The 17,500-nt window shown below is 45.4% G+C and overlaps 1 protein-coding gene across 9 annotated transcripts in view; it reads left to right on the top strand.

Annotated features, from left to right (window-relative positions):
* The window catches only part of nav2a (neuron navigator 2a), a 197,348-nt gene that overhangs the window by 147,377 nt on the left and 32,471 nt on the right, over window positions 1-17,500 (top strand). For 5 of the 9 annotated variants that reach the window (XM_063188204.1, XM_063188201.1, XM_063188202.1 and 2 more), the window contains 7 exons: window positions 2,289-2,418; window positions 6,559-6,877; window positions 7,209-8,019; window positions 11,844-12,338; window positions 12,858-12,923; window positions 13,641-13,691; window positions 17,083-17,243. In XM_063188204.1, coding sequence (XP_063044274.1) covers window positions 2,289-2,418; window positions 6,559-6,877; window positions 7,209-8,019; window positions 11,844-12,338; window positions 12,858-12,923; window positions 13,641-13,691; window positions 17,083-17,243 — 2,033 coding nt within the window. The remainder of the gene's footprint in view (window positions 1-2,288; window positions 2,419-6,558; window positions 6,878-7,208; window positions 8,020-11,843; window positions 12,339-12,857; window positions 12,924-13,640; window positions 13,692-17,082; window positions 17,244-17,500) is intronic. The other 4 variants (XM_063188208.1, XM_063188203.1, XM_063188205.1 and 1 more) reach the window with 3 other exon arrangements.

Raw genomic sequence — 17,500 nt, 5'->3', positions numbered from 1 at the left:
CTATTGTATGGATTTTTTTGTTTGTGTCTTTCTTTCTTCTTAGTGGACTATCTAAGACGCATATTTGTTGCAGCATATCAACCACAAATTACTAATTAATTTATGGCCATTAGACGCCATTGCGCCAACTGACGTTTGACCCATTAATGTTAGTAGGCCTGCTATTAAACACAAGATGTAGTTTATCCCCCAGTGGTGGAGAAGACGTCACTTTTGAATGATGTGTGTGCCTGTATAATGCAATGTAAGGGTCACAGATCACTGGGAGGGGCAACCGATACTGAGGACTCCAAAACATTTCATCCGTCTTCTTCTTTTGCTGTATGTCTATACCAGTGTTTCTCAACAGGGGTGCCGGGGCACCTTGGGGTGCCGCGGGCCCCCCTCAGGGGTGCCGCGGAAACGTGGCTGATAGAAAAATGATGTAATATAATACATATTTGTCTAAATTGGTAAGTTAATGCTAGTAAGTGGAATCTTTCATCTGCCATTTACGCACAATAAAGTAAATATAGGTCGCCCCAGTCAGCTGCAACTTCGAACGTTGGTTGTGTGACATGTACAAATGTGTTCCTTTTCTAAGCTTGTGTGGTATCGGATGCGATGCCATGTTACGGCTTGTTGGTTTGGGATGCCTTGAAATGTTTCATGAATTGAAAGGGTGGCTCACCTAAAAAAAGGTTGAGAAACACTGGTCTACACCATATGTGTTCATTAGGGCTGGGAGGATTAATCGACTAATCGACTATAAAAATTAGTCGACAGGAATTTTCGTAGTCGACTAATCATTTCATTTAATTCAATGCTTTTTTACTTACTTTACTAATGCTTTATTAAAACCTAAAATTGCCCAGAATGTATGAATTGGACGTTTTATCTTGCCGTAAATAAGCTACTATCATGATTTAAAGCTCATTGTGAGCTCAGGGACCTAATTTTAACGGTCTCTTTATTTTTTTTCCCAATTTCCCAATAAGGTGCTAGAGTACTTGAAAAATTAATCGTTTGACTAATCAACTATTCGAAAAAAAAACAGTTGATAGATTAAAAATAATCGTTTAAGACAGCCCTAGTGTTCATCCATCTTTTTCTCTGTATTTCTCCAACCGTCATCGCTCTATCTGTTTAATTCCTAGTCTCATCTCTCATTTCTCCTACTGTCTCTGGGTGTAATGCTTGTTGTCTATCTATCTTCTGTAAATCATGTTTCCATTGGTTTTTGTGTGTCCCCTTGGATGGCCTGAATGATGGATGTATTGGACATATAACATACAAGATCCCCCTTCCTGCTGCACCACAGTCACCATGGATTAACATGATTGAACATCAGTGTCTTTGCTAATGCGGCCCATTTGTCCCATGTCTCAGCCAGTGTGTGTGTGTGTGTGTGTGTGTGTGTGTGTGTGTGTGTGTGTGTGTGTGTGTGTGTGTGTGTGTGTGTGTGTGTGTGTGTGTGTGTGTGTGTGTGTGTGTGTGTGTGTATGAGGTTGTGTGTATGAGGTTGTGTGTGTGAGTGTGCGTGTGCGTTTGTGTGCTTGTGTGTGCATACGCATGCCCATGTACAGTATGTGTGTCCACATGCTTGTTTAAAGGATGATGTTGCCCTGAACATCTTTCGCCGCCCTTGAACCCATAGAAACGTATGATGGATCACAAAAACAACAATTTCTCTTCATTACACCCAGACCTCATCAGTCTTTGCCCTCTCTGACACCTTGCTCTGATCTGAGGCCAGAGTCAAGTACTCTCGGCCTTCTGTTTCACAGCATGCCATCGCCATTAGCAACCATATATTACCACTAGCATACCAGAGTGATGGGATGGCACCGAAGGCCATTCTTCTTTTTCATGCTTGCAGTCATGTGCAGGTTGTTAAATATGGGCAGAGAATGGCTGAATAATGGGCGTGGAGTCGAGTGTGGCCATCGGTGCTATTGTGTTGCTACTTTATGGGTTTTTAGGAGCATAAAGCCCACGGCGTCAGTCAGTGTGCTTCAACCCAGCGTCCGTTGGTTTACTGCTGTGTAATAGACTCAGAGAATGACTGAATGAGTGTTTCACACGTTGGCTGTAACGTTTTGGCTGTAAACACGTCTTTTTCATTTTCTGTTTTTCCCTTTCGTCCTGGTAGTTGGGACGACAGCATCTCGGTGAGCAGCAGGATTAGCGACACCATCGTGTTGACTGTTGCATTCCGTCGGGATGACTCTTTTTCACGAGTTTGGCCATGAAGTTAACACGAGTTTTTCTTTTCTTTTTTTCTCCCTTTCTTTCTCTCCTCCCGATAGCTGGGACGACAGCAGCTCGGTGAGCAGTGGGATCAGTGACACTATCGACACCGATGACATCAACACCAGCTCCTCCATCAGCTCCTACGCCAACACGCCGGCCGCCACACGCAAAGCCCTGAGCACACAGGTAAGAGGGACGCCTGCACTGCTACTTTTTTTTAGATGCGTCCTATAGAGGTATGAAACTTTAAATCAGCCAAAACACGATCTTCGCCGCCATTTTCCACGTTACTCTCTTCATATTTGTGATTTTGGACGCATTTTTGTCCGCCTGTCGGACTTGTTTTAGGAGCATAAAGCCGAAGCCGTTAAACTTGTATTTTTTTGCACTCTCAGCTGTCAGCTGCATCGGAGATGGCCCATGGGTCACTCATCAGACAATAAGAAAAAATTCCCGCACACTGACCATTTTACCGTTTTCTTTAATATACAACATTTCGGTCCTAGACCTTCATCAGGTGGCTGTCCACTCTGCTTGCCAAATTTGTTTAATTGTACTTTTGTAGAGATTGTGTAGACTTGTGAAGCAACATGACACCATCAATACTGGTCCTTCTGTCTGACATTTGCCAATTTTGATAAAATAATCCCCTGACCTAGGCCTGCTACTGATTTTTAGCTTCATCTTATGATGCATCAGACTGTAAACCTGGTACTCGATTCAGAGTTTTCCTGCTCAGCAGCAGACAGGGAACTGACACACGTACACACACACACACACACACACACACACACACACACACACACACACACACACACACACACACACACACACACACACACACACACACACACACACACACACACACACACACACACACACACACACACACACACACACACACACACACACACACACACACAATCTCATCTCAATGGCAGCAAGGGAATGCACTGTAGAGGGAAAATAAGGACTCAGGTGTAACAATGCCTGTTTTGGGTTTCATATGTGTACATTTTTATGGGTAATGAGAGAGTGTCTCACATCCTAACGCAGCCTGACGGAATGCCCTGCCAGAGGCGAGATTTCATCGGATGGGAATCAGGTTTAAAAAAAAAAAAATCCCCACATACTGCAACTGAAGACAGGGGGGAGCAAAAGTTCTTCGAACCACTTCATGAAATGTGATTTCATTGAGATATCCTCCCCTTGTCTCCCTGCTCACCGTTATAGACGTCTGTGTAACACAACCTTGGCAATCAAGAATCTTCAGACATAACATTAGTAGTTGTTTGCTGGGGGTGGGTGGCTGGTGCCTTGTTTCCATGGTGACGGCTTAATTGGAGGGATTCTGTTATGGTCCAACGACCCCCTCCTCCCTACCTCCCCCCTCACTAATATACTCTGTTTTATGGTTGGGTCATTTGTCATTCAAACAAAGGTGCTCTCTAAACCCCCTGGTCCTGTATTGGTCTGTGTGTACAGACCCCTTAATATCCTACTTTAGAACAGTGGTTCTTAACCTGTTTTTCTTAAAGCACCCCTTTACTGGTGCCCGAGACAAAGCCGCACACCCCCAACCCAAACTTATACACCTGTATACGCACCAAAAAACGATCTAAGTGATTAATTACAATGGTTCTTGCTCGAGACATTGATCAGTACCTTAATGACTTTACATGGGGACCAAAATATGTTTTAATTTTTGACCTAATTATAATGTTTGCTAGCAGAATTTTGGTCACAACCTCAAGACAAACAAAATTCCGTGCACCCCTTCAAATTTCTGGTGCACCCCCAGGGGGTTCAGGCACCCTAGGTTGAGAACCACTACTTTAGTTGATGGTGCATCTCTCCTTCTCCTCTCTTTATTCCTCACACTACTGCTGTTCTCCTACTCTCTCTCTCTCTCTCTCTCTCTCTCTCTCTCTCTCTCTCTCTCTCTCCAACCCCCCCCCACATCTTTACAATGTGTATGTATGTTTACCATTCTCTCACATTCCTGTGGTGGTTGAAAAAGTCCGGAAGGGTGTCCAGGGGTAAAGTAAACTCAGTAAACTCTGCAGCCTAAACTGTCTAAATGTTTGAACAGGGTTCAAGACATTAAATTCCAATTCAAAAGTAGCCGCCAAAAGAAAACACGGCGGAGGTATCGGCTGTCTGCTCCTGGCTTGAGCAAGGCGGAGTGGAGTGGAGGAGTGGACCAGCAGTGTCACCGGGGCCATTTGGGTTCCCCAGGTTTCCCAGGCCACCGCCCCACCACTTACACACAAACACACACGCACGCACGCATGCACGCACGCACGCACGCACACAACATGCATACACACACACACACGCACACGCACACGCACACACACGCACACACAATCCCCTCCTGGCCCATAATGCAGCATTCTCTCTCTCCTGAGAGGGCCGCACCCCAGGCTGTGCTCTGCTCCAGGGCAACAAAGACACCAGCAGACAAAGACCCCACTTGTGACCTTATTGCACACCAAAGGAAGCCCTCATAGGTTAACTAAGTGCCTTTCTCTCACACATGTAGACACAAAAACCGTAGACATGGACACACACACGCATGCACACACACACACACACACACATGCACACACGCACACATACACACACACACACACACACAGACACACACACACACACACACTCTCGCACGCCCCCATGCACACACGCACACGCACACGCACACACACACACACAAACACACACACACACACACACACACACACACACACACACACACACACACACACACACACACACACACACACACACACACACACACACACACACACACACACACCTCAGGGGTTTGGTTTCCAGTAGTAACAGAAGGACCTCTCAGCCATTTTAGTGGTTGTAATTATCACCTTAAGGGTGGTGTGGGGTTGGGTGATAAACTAAGTAAACCTGCCCAGAGGAGCTTGTGCATCACTGCTCTAACTCAGACACCCATGACTGTGAAATTACCTGCCTTCTAGAAAGCATACTGTGCAGTCTGTCAGTACCAGAAAAGCAACATGTTGTGAACCGAGCTTAGCTGTCTCAAAGTGACTGTTGAGTAGGGATGGGCGATATGGAAAAAAACAATATCACGACATAGATTACTTTATATCACGATAACGATATATATCACGATAAGCACAATTACATACGTTGTCAGTTATTCTCTTTATTTGCTCTTTATTTTTTCATGTAGCAAAACAACCTTTCTTTAAAATGGATCTTTTTATTCTTATTTTTACAGTTACATTAACTTAATGTGTGTATTGTGACCACATGAAATGTAATTAAATTATATTCAATTGTATAAAATTGATAAAATTACTATCACGATATAAACGATATAGGAGAAAGGTCACGATATACACTTTTATATCACGATAACGATATACCGGTATATCGTCATATTGCCCAGCGCTACTGTTGAGTATACCATCCTATGGTACAGTACATACGTAGGTATAGCTCCAATCAGGGCCCTAAATTAACTTTTTCTTCACCTGCCAAAACGACCAGTAGATGCTAATCTTACTAGCCAAACACACACTCACTAATGGGTCAAGTGGCCAGTAGTAACTTGGTCTTTTCTACCAGCCAAACTGGAATTTTATCAGCAGTTGGCCCGTTGGTTGGTGTTGATTTAGAGCCCTGGCTCCAATGTATCTCTGGATAATCAGAGATGATTCATGCACCTGAGACCTTGTTTCCTTGTCTGGTTTGGTAGTGATGAAAGGTTTCGTCATTACAAACCGCCCTTGGCTGATAAGTATGCAGATAAAAAAATCTCATTTACTGAAGTCATGTTATCCAAAAAATTTTATCCAAGCAACTGCATTTTTTTTCCGTGAGAACGCCGAAATTCATGAGAACAGTGCAAGAGATTCATGCACATATTGAAGAGGCTGTACATATGGAGGATAAGAGGAGATCAGATCAGTGATATGTGAGATGTGATGAAAGCTTTTTTCTGATTTTGTTCTGCTCTTCCTCCTCTTCCTCCTCGTTTCCATCTCCCATCCTCTCCTCTGTCTCTGTCTTGTCCTCCTCCTCTGTTCACTTCACTCCTCTCCTCTCCTCTCCTCTCCTCTCCTCTCCTCTCCTCTCCTCTCCTCCTCCTTCTTCTCCATATCCTCTACTCTCATCTATCTCCTCCTCCACCTCTATCCCTCCCTCCTCCTCTCCTCTTCACTTCTCTCCTCTCCTCCCCTTCCTCAACCTCCTCACCTCCTCCTCCTCTCCTCTTTCTCTCCCTACTCCTCCTCCTCCCCCTCTTCTCTCCTCCTCCTCCTCCTCCTCCTCCTCTCTCAGCCCCAGACGGACGCGGAGAAGCACTCGGCGGTGGAGCGCCACACGCACTCCTCCTCTGCCCGCTCCAGCGACGAGGTGCGGCGTTCGGACGGGGGCTCGGACAGCGGCGTGAAGATGGAGGCGGGCTCCAAGTGGCGGCGGAACCCCTCGGACGTCTCGGACGAGTCGGACAAGGGCAGCTCAGGCCGCAAGATCCCCGCCATCTCGCAGACGGGCTCCTGGCGCAGGGGCATGACGGCACAGGTCGGGGTGACCTCGCCACGCACCAAGAGCATCAGCGGCAACACAGCAGTGGGCACGATGAAGACACACAGCACTGGTGAGAGAGATAGAGAGAGAGAGAGAGAGAGAGAGAGAGAGAGAGGATCTCCATCAGTCTCTGCACTGCTATGTATGGATACAGTGTTATCTTTAGCAAGTGTCCTATTAAATGAACAACTTTCATACAAAGCACATTATTTGCTTCCAAATGTATCTCAACACCCGACTCATTACTGAATTGCTTATACTACATTACATATTTCTCACACAGTACATATTCTATACTTCAGGTTGATTTAGAATAGGACATCTGAGTTGAGTCCAACAAATGTAATAGCCGCACAATGTAATGGCAAATCTGAGTTGAGGCCATAATGTCATCTCCCTAGGTAAAACAGATGACGCTAAGGTGTCAGAGAAGAGCTGCCTGCCTACACACTCCACCGGCATCCAGCGATCGCCCTCCGACGCCGGGCGCAGCAGCGGTGACGAGGGCCTGAGAAAACCCTCATCCTCCTCCTCCTCATCTGCCAACGCACGCATCCCCACCAGCACCTTTGGCTTCAAGAAGGCCGGTGGCTCCGGCGCTATGGTAACCACCGGTAGCATCACCATGGTGACGGCCAGCGGAGCCACCATCACCAGCGGCTCGGCCACCCTGGGTAAGATCCCCAAGGCGGGGGGCCGCGGGGGGTCCATGCTGAAGGGCGGCGCTGATGCGTCAGGGGGAGGTCCCCAGGAGGATGGCTATCTGTCCTCGGCCGCACGGTCTACGCTGCAGTACCGCAGCCTTCCGCGTCCCTCTCGCGCCGGAGCCGCGGCCAGGAACGGCAATCGATCCTCCACCAGCAGCATCGAGTCCGGCTTGAGCGGCCGGGCGCCAGGCCTGTCGGCTCTCACCAGCCCCGCGCACCACAACACACACACACTGTCACACACACATCCCAACGCTGCAACCACCACCGCCACTGCTGCTATGGCTGCCCCTAACAGCACCAACAACGCCATGCCTGCTGCCGCTACAACCAGCTCCGTGCCCAAGGGTAGCAGCAGCACCCTGCCGTCCAACCAGACGGATCGGGAGAAGGGGGCGACGGACATGCCGGATCCCCTAAGGGGAGGCGGTGCCTCCACCATCCCACAGACCTCCAGGCAACAGGGCAGCAAGTACGCTGAGGTGTCCTCGCCAACGCTGCGCAGGTAGGTGTATGCACACACACACACAGTCCGCACACACACACAGGCATGTACATGTGCACACACACAAACACACACACACACACACAGTCCGCACACACACACAGGCATGTACATGTGCACACACACACACACACACACACACACACACACACACAGACAGACACACACTCAGGCATATACATGTGCACACACACAAACACACATACACACACACACACACGCACACACACACACACACACACCCACACACACACACACACACACACACACACACACACACACACACACACACACACACACACACACACACACACACACATACTAACAGTACATAGGCCTACTTTAATGAATTGATATGAGTGTATATGGTTTTGATATTTTTTATTCCTATATCACATATTTTATTATTTCGTAACGCTATCAAATTACCCACTCATGCTGAATTCAAGTCCAAATAGTGTATGTACTTAAGTGTTGAGTGTGTGTGTGTGTGTGTGAGTGCGTGTGTGACACACTGCACATATCTGTGCATCTATGTAGTACTTGGCATCTGTATTCGTAATCAATCTACATATTTTGATGTCTAAAATTAGAAGTGAAAGTTGATGCTGTACACTTACCCTATATGTGTGTCTTATAACAACATGTTATTTCACACTTATGTACACACCAGAGCATGGCAACCCGACCGAAGCCCGAAGGGCCGGGTCGGAACCCGACGGGCCGGGCCGGACTCGGACAAAAAAAATAGAATATCTGTCGGACTCGGGTCGGGCTCGGGCTTGAACCAAACAGACATTGTGAAAATTGTAAGCAATCAGAGGAAACGTTTCAGTTCATGCAAACGGCAGTTTTGTGATTAAAAAAATAAGTAATTGAATATGCATAAATGAAAATGTTGGTAGGCTACTCGTGCGAGTGATTATTAGGCTATTGGCTGTATGCACGCGCCAGTTACCAGTGGCAACATGGACGCTCACTCCCAGTCAGCCGAGCAGGAATGCCGAGTCAACTTGCTTTCTTAATAAGCGCCAAATACAGTTGTCAGTGAACGCGTGGTATTTTGGTGTAGGCCATGTTTTAGCATGCCTTCGGTGCTGTCTTAAATGTTGAACATAAAATGACGAAGTTTGTCACTGCATTGCTCGCCAAGGATTACATTTCCAGCAAGGGGTAGCAAGGAGCATAATATGGATTAAAGAAGACGCACACGCTACGTGGAGTTGCCTAAGGTAGGGGCGAAGAGGTTTCCTGTTACTACTTTGTCCGCTGTGACATTGTCATGTCCTTCACGTAGGTTCTTAATTCTTGTCACTTTTACTGTAGCCTACAGTTGTAACTATGCGCGTGCAACCTTTCCTGATTTTATATTGACCGCATGGACATCAGGGGAAAAGACATTCTCTTGGAGGGCCGAACAGGCTACTGTTCTTCGGGGTGAACTTATAGCCCATCCTTCTTAACTAAAGGAGTGGCATCTTCACCGGCTCGCGGGGATTTATTTGCACTAACAGTAACGTAACAAATGCGTCCATAGCCGTGCTGACTGCATCCAAACCGTATTCGTTAGTTTTCGCCTTTCTTATCCTCTCACGCCCCTCCCATGCATTTGATCACAGCCCCCAACATCTCTGGTCTAACCGAAAGAAACATAAGGTGCGCTGTCACATGTATGCGTGTGTTTATACTTACTATGCGTGCGTAACTAAATTAGGCTACAGCAAATTGCCTCATCCTAGTTGCCTATCCTGGATATTTATCACGTGCTATTTTGAGTATGAAGGAGGCCACATAGAAAATATTGCTTGCGCACAGGTTCTGTTACAGTGGTCTCGGGCTTCGGACGGGTTCGGACACAAACATTTTAATTAGTCTCGGGCTCGGGTCGGGGTTGATCACTTTTCTGTCGGCTGAGGGCCGGGCTCGGACAGAAAAAACCGGCCCGAGCCACGCTCTAGTACACACCCATAGAGAGAGAGAGAGAGAGAGAGAGAGAGAGAGAGAGAGAGAGAGAGAGAGAGAGAGAGAGAGAGAGAGAGAGAGAGAGAGAGAGAGAGAGAGAGAGAGAGAGAGAGAGAGAGAGCCCTCATGGTACTATAGCCATTTTAGTCACGGATGAGAGATGGAACAACAGATGAAATAAAGGAAGACAAGAAAAGAGATGTTTTCCTAAAGCTCCGTCACCACTTCTCCACTTTAAAGTAGTTGTTTATACGGCACTCTTTGATGAGGTCATGATCGGACTGACAGTTCAGGTTTCACTACCCACCTGTGCACTATTACTCAAGCACTCCTGAAAAGTGTTTCTGTATCAAATTGTATTTTTTAACAGTAAAGAGAGTAGAGCAAAAGAAGCTCACACACATTTTCCCCCTCTGTACATGTTTTAATCTAAATATATTACACAAATAATGTATAATTAGAATAGAGTAGAGTAGAGTAGAGTAACTTTATTAATCCCCAGGGGGAAATTCAGGTATCCAGTAGCTTACATAAATACATAAATAAATAAATACATAAATAATTATATAAATAGAATTAGTTCAGTCTCGTCTGTCCATAAAGATCTGTGTCTGTGGAGAGTTAGGGAGTCAAGACATGTTATTGATCCCAAAGGAAATGAAGGCATCCAGCAGCATACAGTACATAAATACATGTGCACAAAAATAATACTATACAGTACATTATATGACACATTAAACATATAGCACAGACTTTGGCACACGAGTTGAGGCAAGAGAAGAGAAGTGAAGAGAAGAGATGACGTGGTGAGGTAAGATGAGGTGATTCCGTAGAAAAGCTGCACTCTCGGCTGTGATTCCTGTATTTCCTGCTGATGAGGGCTTGGGCCAAAACGTCTGTCATGCTAACCCACCAGAAAAAAATACCGGAATCACACCCGAGAGCGTGGCTTTTCTACAGAATGTGAACGTTGCTGTTCGTTTGCACCCAAAGACCTTGTAGAAAACAATTGCGAGTTTAGTGTGCTTTCTGAAAGAGAAGTGAGATGAGATGAGATGAGCGAAGGCTTGCTTGTGGGGCCCCGTGTGGGGCCGGCATGGGCCCCTGTGCTTGTTTTCTGAGTGCTAAAACATGATACTTGGCCATGCGAAGGCCAGATGTCACAGCCATAAATCTCATCGCCCCTCTGCAGCTCTTCAGCACTGCTCTTAAGTCATCCTCAGTTGCAACTCGCAAGACACATTTTGAACAGGTTTTTACATAGCAGCTTATCCACGGTGGACACTTGTGAACCCCCGCCTTGCCATCTTTTTGTCCAGTGTTTAAACATACAGTATGTAAATTTAAATATAGCTGTCTCTCTTTCAAGTTTTGTCCTAATATCTGTCTTAGGTATCTTTATCTGTCCCTGGGAAGAAGTATTATTCCTTATAGTTACAAATATTGTACTTTCTTTAAGACGTTTACCTTGTCATTAGACGCAATCAGTGGCTATATTTCATTGTCAGCTTGGTGTATCTGTTTGTCCATGGGTTGGAGTCCATCCATGTGGTGGAATATACTTTGTTTTATTGGAGGATTTGCACATGACATAGTAGGTCAGTGGAAGGAGAAGATTGTGCACATCCCAGGAAAAGGTGCAGGACAAAGGCTGACTGTAGTTTTTTGGAGTGAGAGGTCGGCACACATAAAAAAAACGTTTTGTTGTTTTTTATTACTTTTATTCTTTATTCTAACTAGTCATGAAATAATAAAAGAAAGCAAAAATGATTTTAAGTGAGCGGACCTGTCACTCCTATAGTATGTCAGTGGACATGGGATAATCCTAAGTCTGTCCTCTTTACTTGTCTCGTCCCTCTTAGGCTGTTCGGTGGCAAGGCCGGCAAGCAGGCCCCAGTCACCACCGCCGAGAGCATGAAGAACTCAGTGGTGATCTCCAACCCCCACGCCACCCTGGGCCACACGCACAGCTCGGGGCCCCTGGACTCCCCCTCCTCGGGGGGCCCCACGCAAGCCTCGGCCCCCGGCCCCGGCAGCAGCGGCGCCAGCAGCCCCCTGTACGGCTGCAGCCGAGCCATGAGCACGGGTGGCAGCACGCTGGGCACGGGCACCCTGGGCAGCGAGCAGGCCTCCAGCCCCGGGTCTGGCTCCATGTACTCCACGGGCACGGGCACCTGGGGCACCAACATGAGCACATCCTCGGCGCTGGGCTACCCGTCCGTGTCCAGCATGCACACCAGCAGCGAGTCCATCGACATGATGTCCCTGGGCAGCAGTACTGCACCACACCACCGGGGGGACGACGGCCACGCCAGCCTGGCCAGGACAGGCAGCGTCAAGACGGGCATGTCGGAGAGGTGAGAGGTCACGCAGGGGGCACGGGAGGACATGGGGCGAGGGGCAAGGGAGGGATATTTGAATGGAGGCTAATGTCAATTCTATTTTGTTCTACTTGCATCTTTAACACAAAAGGGGGAATGAAGGTGTACTCTACTCTACTCTACTCTACTCTAATTTGTGTTTTGTGTGGTTTTTGATTGTTAGAAATGGAGGTTTGTTTTTTATGGCTGTGTTTTCATGGATATGTGAATACGTGGTTAGACTTGGATATTAGAGTGGAACATCATTTGTTTTTTCTGCTGTTGGGAAATTGCTTGTTCAATCAGAATCTCTTCAGCTGTTGGTGTTCTCCAAAGGTGTCGGCTCACTCTGTAATGTATCCTCTTGTTTCACCCCTCCTTTTCCTCTCTTCTCTTCTCTTCTCTCTTTCTCTTCACCACTCTCAAAACTTTCTCTTCTCCTCTGTGTATGTTCCCTCTTTTTCTCCTCTTCTCCACTCCTCTGTTTTCGGAACTATCCCCTTTCCCAACCCTCAGTCCCCTCTCCTCCCCCTCTGCTAGTCCCAAATTCAGCCGCAACACATTGCCACGGAAACAAGAGAGGTAATGGTTTTTTGTGTGTGTTTGTGTGGCACGGAGCTGCTGCTTTTGGCCTTTTGTGTGACTAAAACTATGTGGCTTCTTTGTGGGCTTTCTTTCGTTCTGTCTGCCTTTGTTTTGTGTGTGTGTGTGTGTGTGTGTGTGTGTGTGTGTGTGTGTGTGTGTGTGTGTGTGTGTGTGTGTGTGTGTGTGTGTGTGTTTGGATAACCCTCCGCTTTATGAGACATGAACCCTAAAAAACGAGAGTTGGACGGCTGGTTGCCGATGTGGTTTTCCTTTCTGTTCAAATGTCGCCCTCTAGTGGATGCATCGATTCTATGTTCTATCTACTCTCAGTGAGTGGATGTTACTGCCCAGCAACTAGTTTTGCTACACAAACTATTGATTTTAGCTTACAATAAAGTGGTAAAAGTACATTTTCAAGGACAGTTTGCATTAAGTGCAATCAAAAGAAAATGTCTGAATATACCTTACATTTCTTTATTTTAATATTTTTATAGAAATATGGACATGTAGTCAGTAGATACATAGTTGATTGATTCCAGGAAAGAAAAAAAAAAGAATCTTTCAATATACGTGTAAGTTTGTTTGAGAAAGAGAGAGTGTGCCTGACTGTTTGAATATGTTAATTTTCCCTGAATTTGTAATTGTGACTTTGAAGGTTTAAATACAAAGATCCCAAGGTATTGTTAGTGAGCCATACCATCTCCCCCTCAACAGTGACTCCAACAGTGATAGGAACACTCTTCCCAAGAAGGGCCTCCGGTACAGGTGGGCTCAGACCAGGAACCGCAGCCTTGCTCCCCTTACACCTCACTCCTCTCCCCCCTCATCACCCAGGAATCACAGCCTTGCTCCCCTTACATCTCACTTCTCTCCCGCCTCATCACCCACACATCACCTCCATCATCTCTCCCACAGCACACCCTGCATTTTTTCTTGCTATGTAGGCTTTTTTTCTCTTTGTTTTTTTTCTTACTTTTTACAAGTATATACAGTATACAGTCCCAGGAAAAAGTTTGTACACCCTTTGAAATTTCTTACCTTTCTGTCAAAATTGGTCATAAAACATGGTCTGATATTCCCGGAAATCACAAGAAGGAACAACCAGAGTCTGCTTTAACTAATTCAACCCAAACATTTACAAGTTTTCATATTTTCATTGGCCATAAGATGTAAACATTCACAGGACAGCAAGGCATAAGTAAGTACACCCTTGCATTCAATAGGTTTTAACCCTAAGTTAGTCGCAATAACCTCAACCAGATGTTTCCTGTAGTTGCAGATCAGATTAACAAAACAATCTGGATGTATCTGGTCTCCCTCTTCTTTAGAAAACTGCCTCTCGTCAGCAAGGTTTGTGGGATGTCTGGAGTGCATAGCAATCTTGACTTGATGCCATATAATCTCAATTGTTTTTTGTCAGGGCTTTGACTGGGCTATTCCAGAATGTGTATTTCATTATTATGAAGCCATTCTAAAGTCGATTTGCTTCTAAAGTATGGGTTGTTGTCACATTTCAGCACCTATCCTCTTGTGTGCTTCAACTGTGTGACAGACTACCTCACTTTTTTTCTGTAAAATATCTCAATAAACTTCTGAGTTCATTGTTCCACTGATTATAGCAAACTGAAAAGGACCTGAGGCAGCAAGGTAGCCGCATATAATGATGCTGCCGCCACCATACTCAAAGGTGGAGATGATGTTTTTGTGAAGGTGTGGTTCTCCAGTTCTCCTCCAAACATGACATTGTGTGTTCCCCTGAACAATTCAACTTTGGTTTCAACGTTGGTCTACAGAATATTTTGCAGTAATTTTATGAAGCATATAAATGCTTTTTCGCAATCCTCAAAGGTGCAGCAATATTTTTTTGGACAGAAACCTCATTAATTTTAGATTGGCAGAATGAATCCCATTTTAAGCTATTCTTGGTTACATCTCCTCTTCTGAGTATGGTGGCGGGAGCATCATTATATGCGGCTACCTTGCTGCCTCAGGCCCTTAACAGTTTGCTATTATCAGTGGAGCAATGAACTCAAGTTTATTGTGATATTTTACAGAAAAAAACGTGAGGAAGTCTGTCACACTGTTGAAGCACACAAGAGTATGGGTCCTGAAATGTGACAACAACCCATACTTTAGAAGCAAATCGACTTTAGAATGGCTTCATAATAATGAAATACACATTCTGAAATAGCCCAGTCAAAGCCCTGACAAAAAACAATTGAGATTATATGACATGAAGTCAAGATCGCTATGCACTCCAGACATCCCACAAACCTTGCTGATGAGAGGCAGTTCTTTAAAGAAGAGGGAGAAAAGATACAAACAGATTGTTTTGTTAATCTGATCTGCAACTACAGGACAAGTCTGGTTGATGATATTGCAACTAACTGAGGGTTAAAACCTACTTAATGCAAGGGTGTACTTACTTATGCCCTGCTCTCCTGTGAATGTTATGGCCTTATGACCTATAAAAATATGATAACATGTAAATGTTTTGGTGGAATTAATTAAAGCAGACTCTGATTGTTCCTTCTTGAGATTTCCGGGAAGATCAGACCATGTTTCATGATAAATTTTGACAGAAATGTAAGAAATTTCAAAGGGTGTACAAACTTTTTCTTGGGACTGTATATTCCATCATTTCATTTCATTCTTTCTTTCTTTCATTCTTTCTTTCCTTGTTTCTTTCTTTCTGTCTTTCTTTCTTTCTTTCTTTCTTTCTTTCTTTCTTTCTTTCTTTCTTTCTTTCTTTCTTTCTTTCTATCTTTCTTTCTTTCTTTCTTTCAACAACTTACTTTACTACTACTATTATTATTTGTATTATTTTTTATTTATTTATTTCTTCTATGTATTTATTCATTATTATTATTTTGTATTTATTTATTTCTATCTTTGTTTTATTCACGTTTTGCCCCTCCCTCTACCCTTCACAGCCTCTCCCCCACTCCCCAGCCCTCTGACCTGCACACACACACACAGTCTGCTCTTGTCAATTGAGTGATGCCTCTTGAGTGCTGCTGTTGCGCTTCCCCTGTGAGAGCATGCCACCAACCACGTGTGTGTGCTCACTCTCACTCTGCTGTACCACTGCTGATTTTATGTTTGCACATGTGTGTGGCCTCTGTTTGGTGTCTCTTTTGTTTCTTGTTGGTGCTGCTGTTGTTAAATCCTACTTTTCTCTTTAGGTTCACTTGTGATGACTTGTCTGTGTGCTTCAGTGGCTGTGACCGGGGTTTTAATTTCTGTTTTGATCGCTAACTGCCCTTATTGTTTGTACTTGCGTCTGATCTCTTGATTATTAACCTGGTGTTCTGTCAATCTTTGTTCACGCCTAATACACAAGCCGTATTACAAATCTAAAATGTCTAAACTCTTTGGTAATTTTTCAAGTTAATATTGTTTCATTTGTGCTCTTGGATTTATTTCACTACTCCAGAGCACAAAACTGCATAAAATTGAATAACTAAAAAAAAATCACATTTATTTTTACATTTATGCATCTCCATCCTGTCTCAAGCAGTGATTTGTGACCCATCGTGATTTGCTTTGCTGTGTGATATGATGACCATCGAACGATGACGCACTTGTTTCGGGTCGACCAGAACGGTTCCGGTGCCGGTGCTCGCAGTTACGCCCGGCACTAAAATGCTTACCTGCGAAACACCCGTGTTCATACTGGGCTCTGAACATTTTCCACACGTGACTGTGTATTTCCCAGATGAACATGCTGATGTCTACTCTGTCGTCATGGTTCGCTGAGAACATTTTTTGGTTTACATTGCATACCAACTTTTTGGTTCGCTAACGCTAAGATCTGCGGTGTGAACACACCGGCCTGTTCGCGATAAGGTGCGGGAACAGGCACCAGCACGGTTCTCAGTCGGCCTGAATGCGCCATAAGTGACCACTCCTAACATGTGGGGGCAGCCATGGCACAATAGAGCAATGGACTTAAGTTCAGAGGGTTGCAGGTTCAAATCCCACCCTTACCAGCACCGTCATCCATGGCTGAAGTGCCCTTGAGCAAGGCACCTAACCCCACATTGCTCCAGGGCCTGTAACCAGTACCCTGACCCTAAAATATCTGTAAGTCGCTTTGGATAAAAAGCATCAGCTAAGTGTAATGTAAAGTGTGTCTTCACCTCACCCTGGACAGGTACACGCCCTCGTCTCAGCTGCGTAGCCATGAGGAGGCACGTGATTGGCTGCGTTCTCACTCCACCAGCGGCCTGCAGGACTCGGCCAGCAACTCCCCCTTCTCCACCGGCTCCAGCCTCACCTCACCCTCCGGGACCCGCTTCAACTTTGCACAGCTCGGTCAGTTCGCACGCACGCACGCACGCACACATACACACACACACACACACACACACACACACACACACACACACAAACACACACACACACACACACACACACACACACACACACACACACACACACACATACACACACACACTCACAATATCCTGTAAATAAAGTCACTTTGGATAAAAGCGTCAGCAAAGTGTAATGTAATGTACTGTAATATTCTTGGATATGGACTGTTAACCAATGCCATGATGTCGTTATTC

This window comes from Engraulis encrasicolus, chromosome 22 (genome assembly GCF_034702125.1).
Source record: "Engraulis encrasicolus isolate BLACKSEA-1 chromosome 22, IST_EnEncr_1.0, whole genome shotgun sequence".
Lineage (NCBI taxonomy): Eukaryota > Metazoa > Chordata > Actinopteri > Clupeiformes > Engraulidae > Engraulis > Engraulis encrasicolus.
Note: the sequence above shows the minus strand (reverse complement) of the source record. Positions and strands in the feature narration are given on the sequence as shown.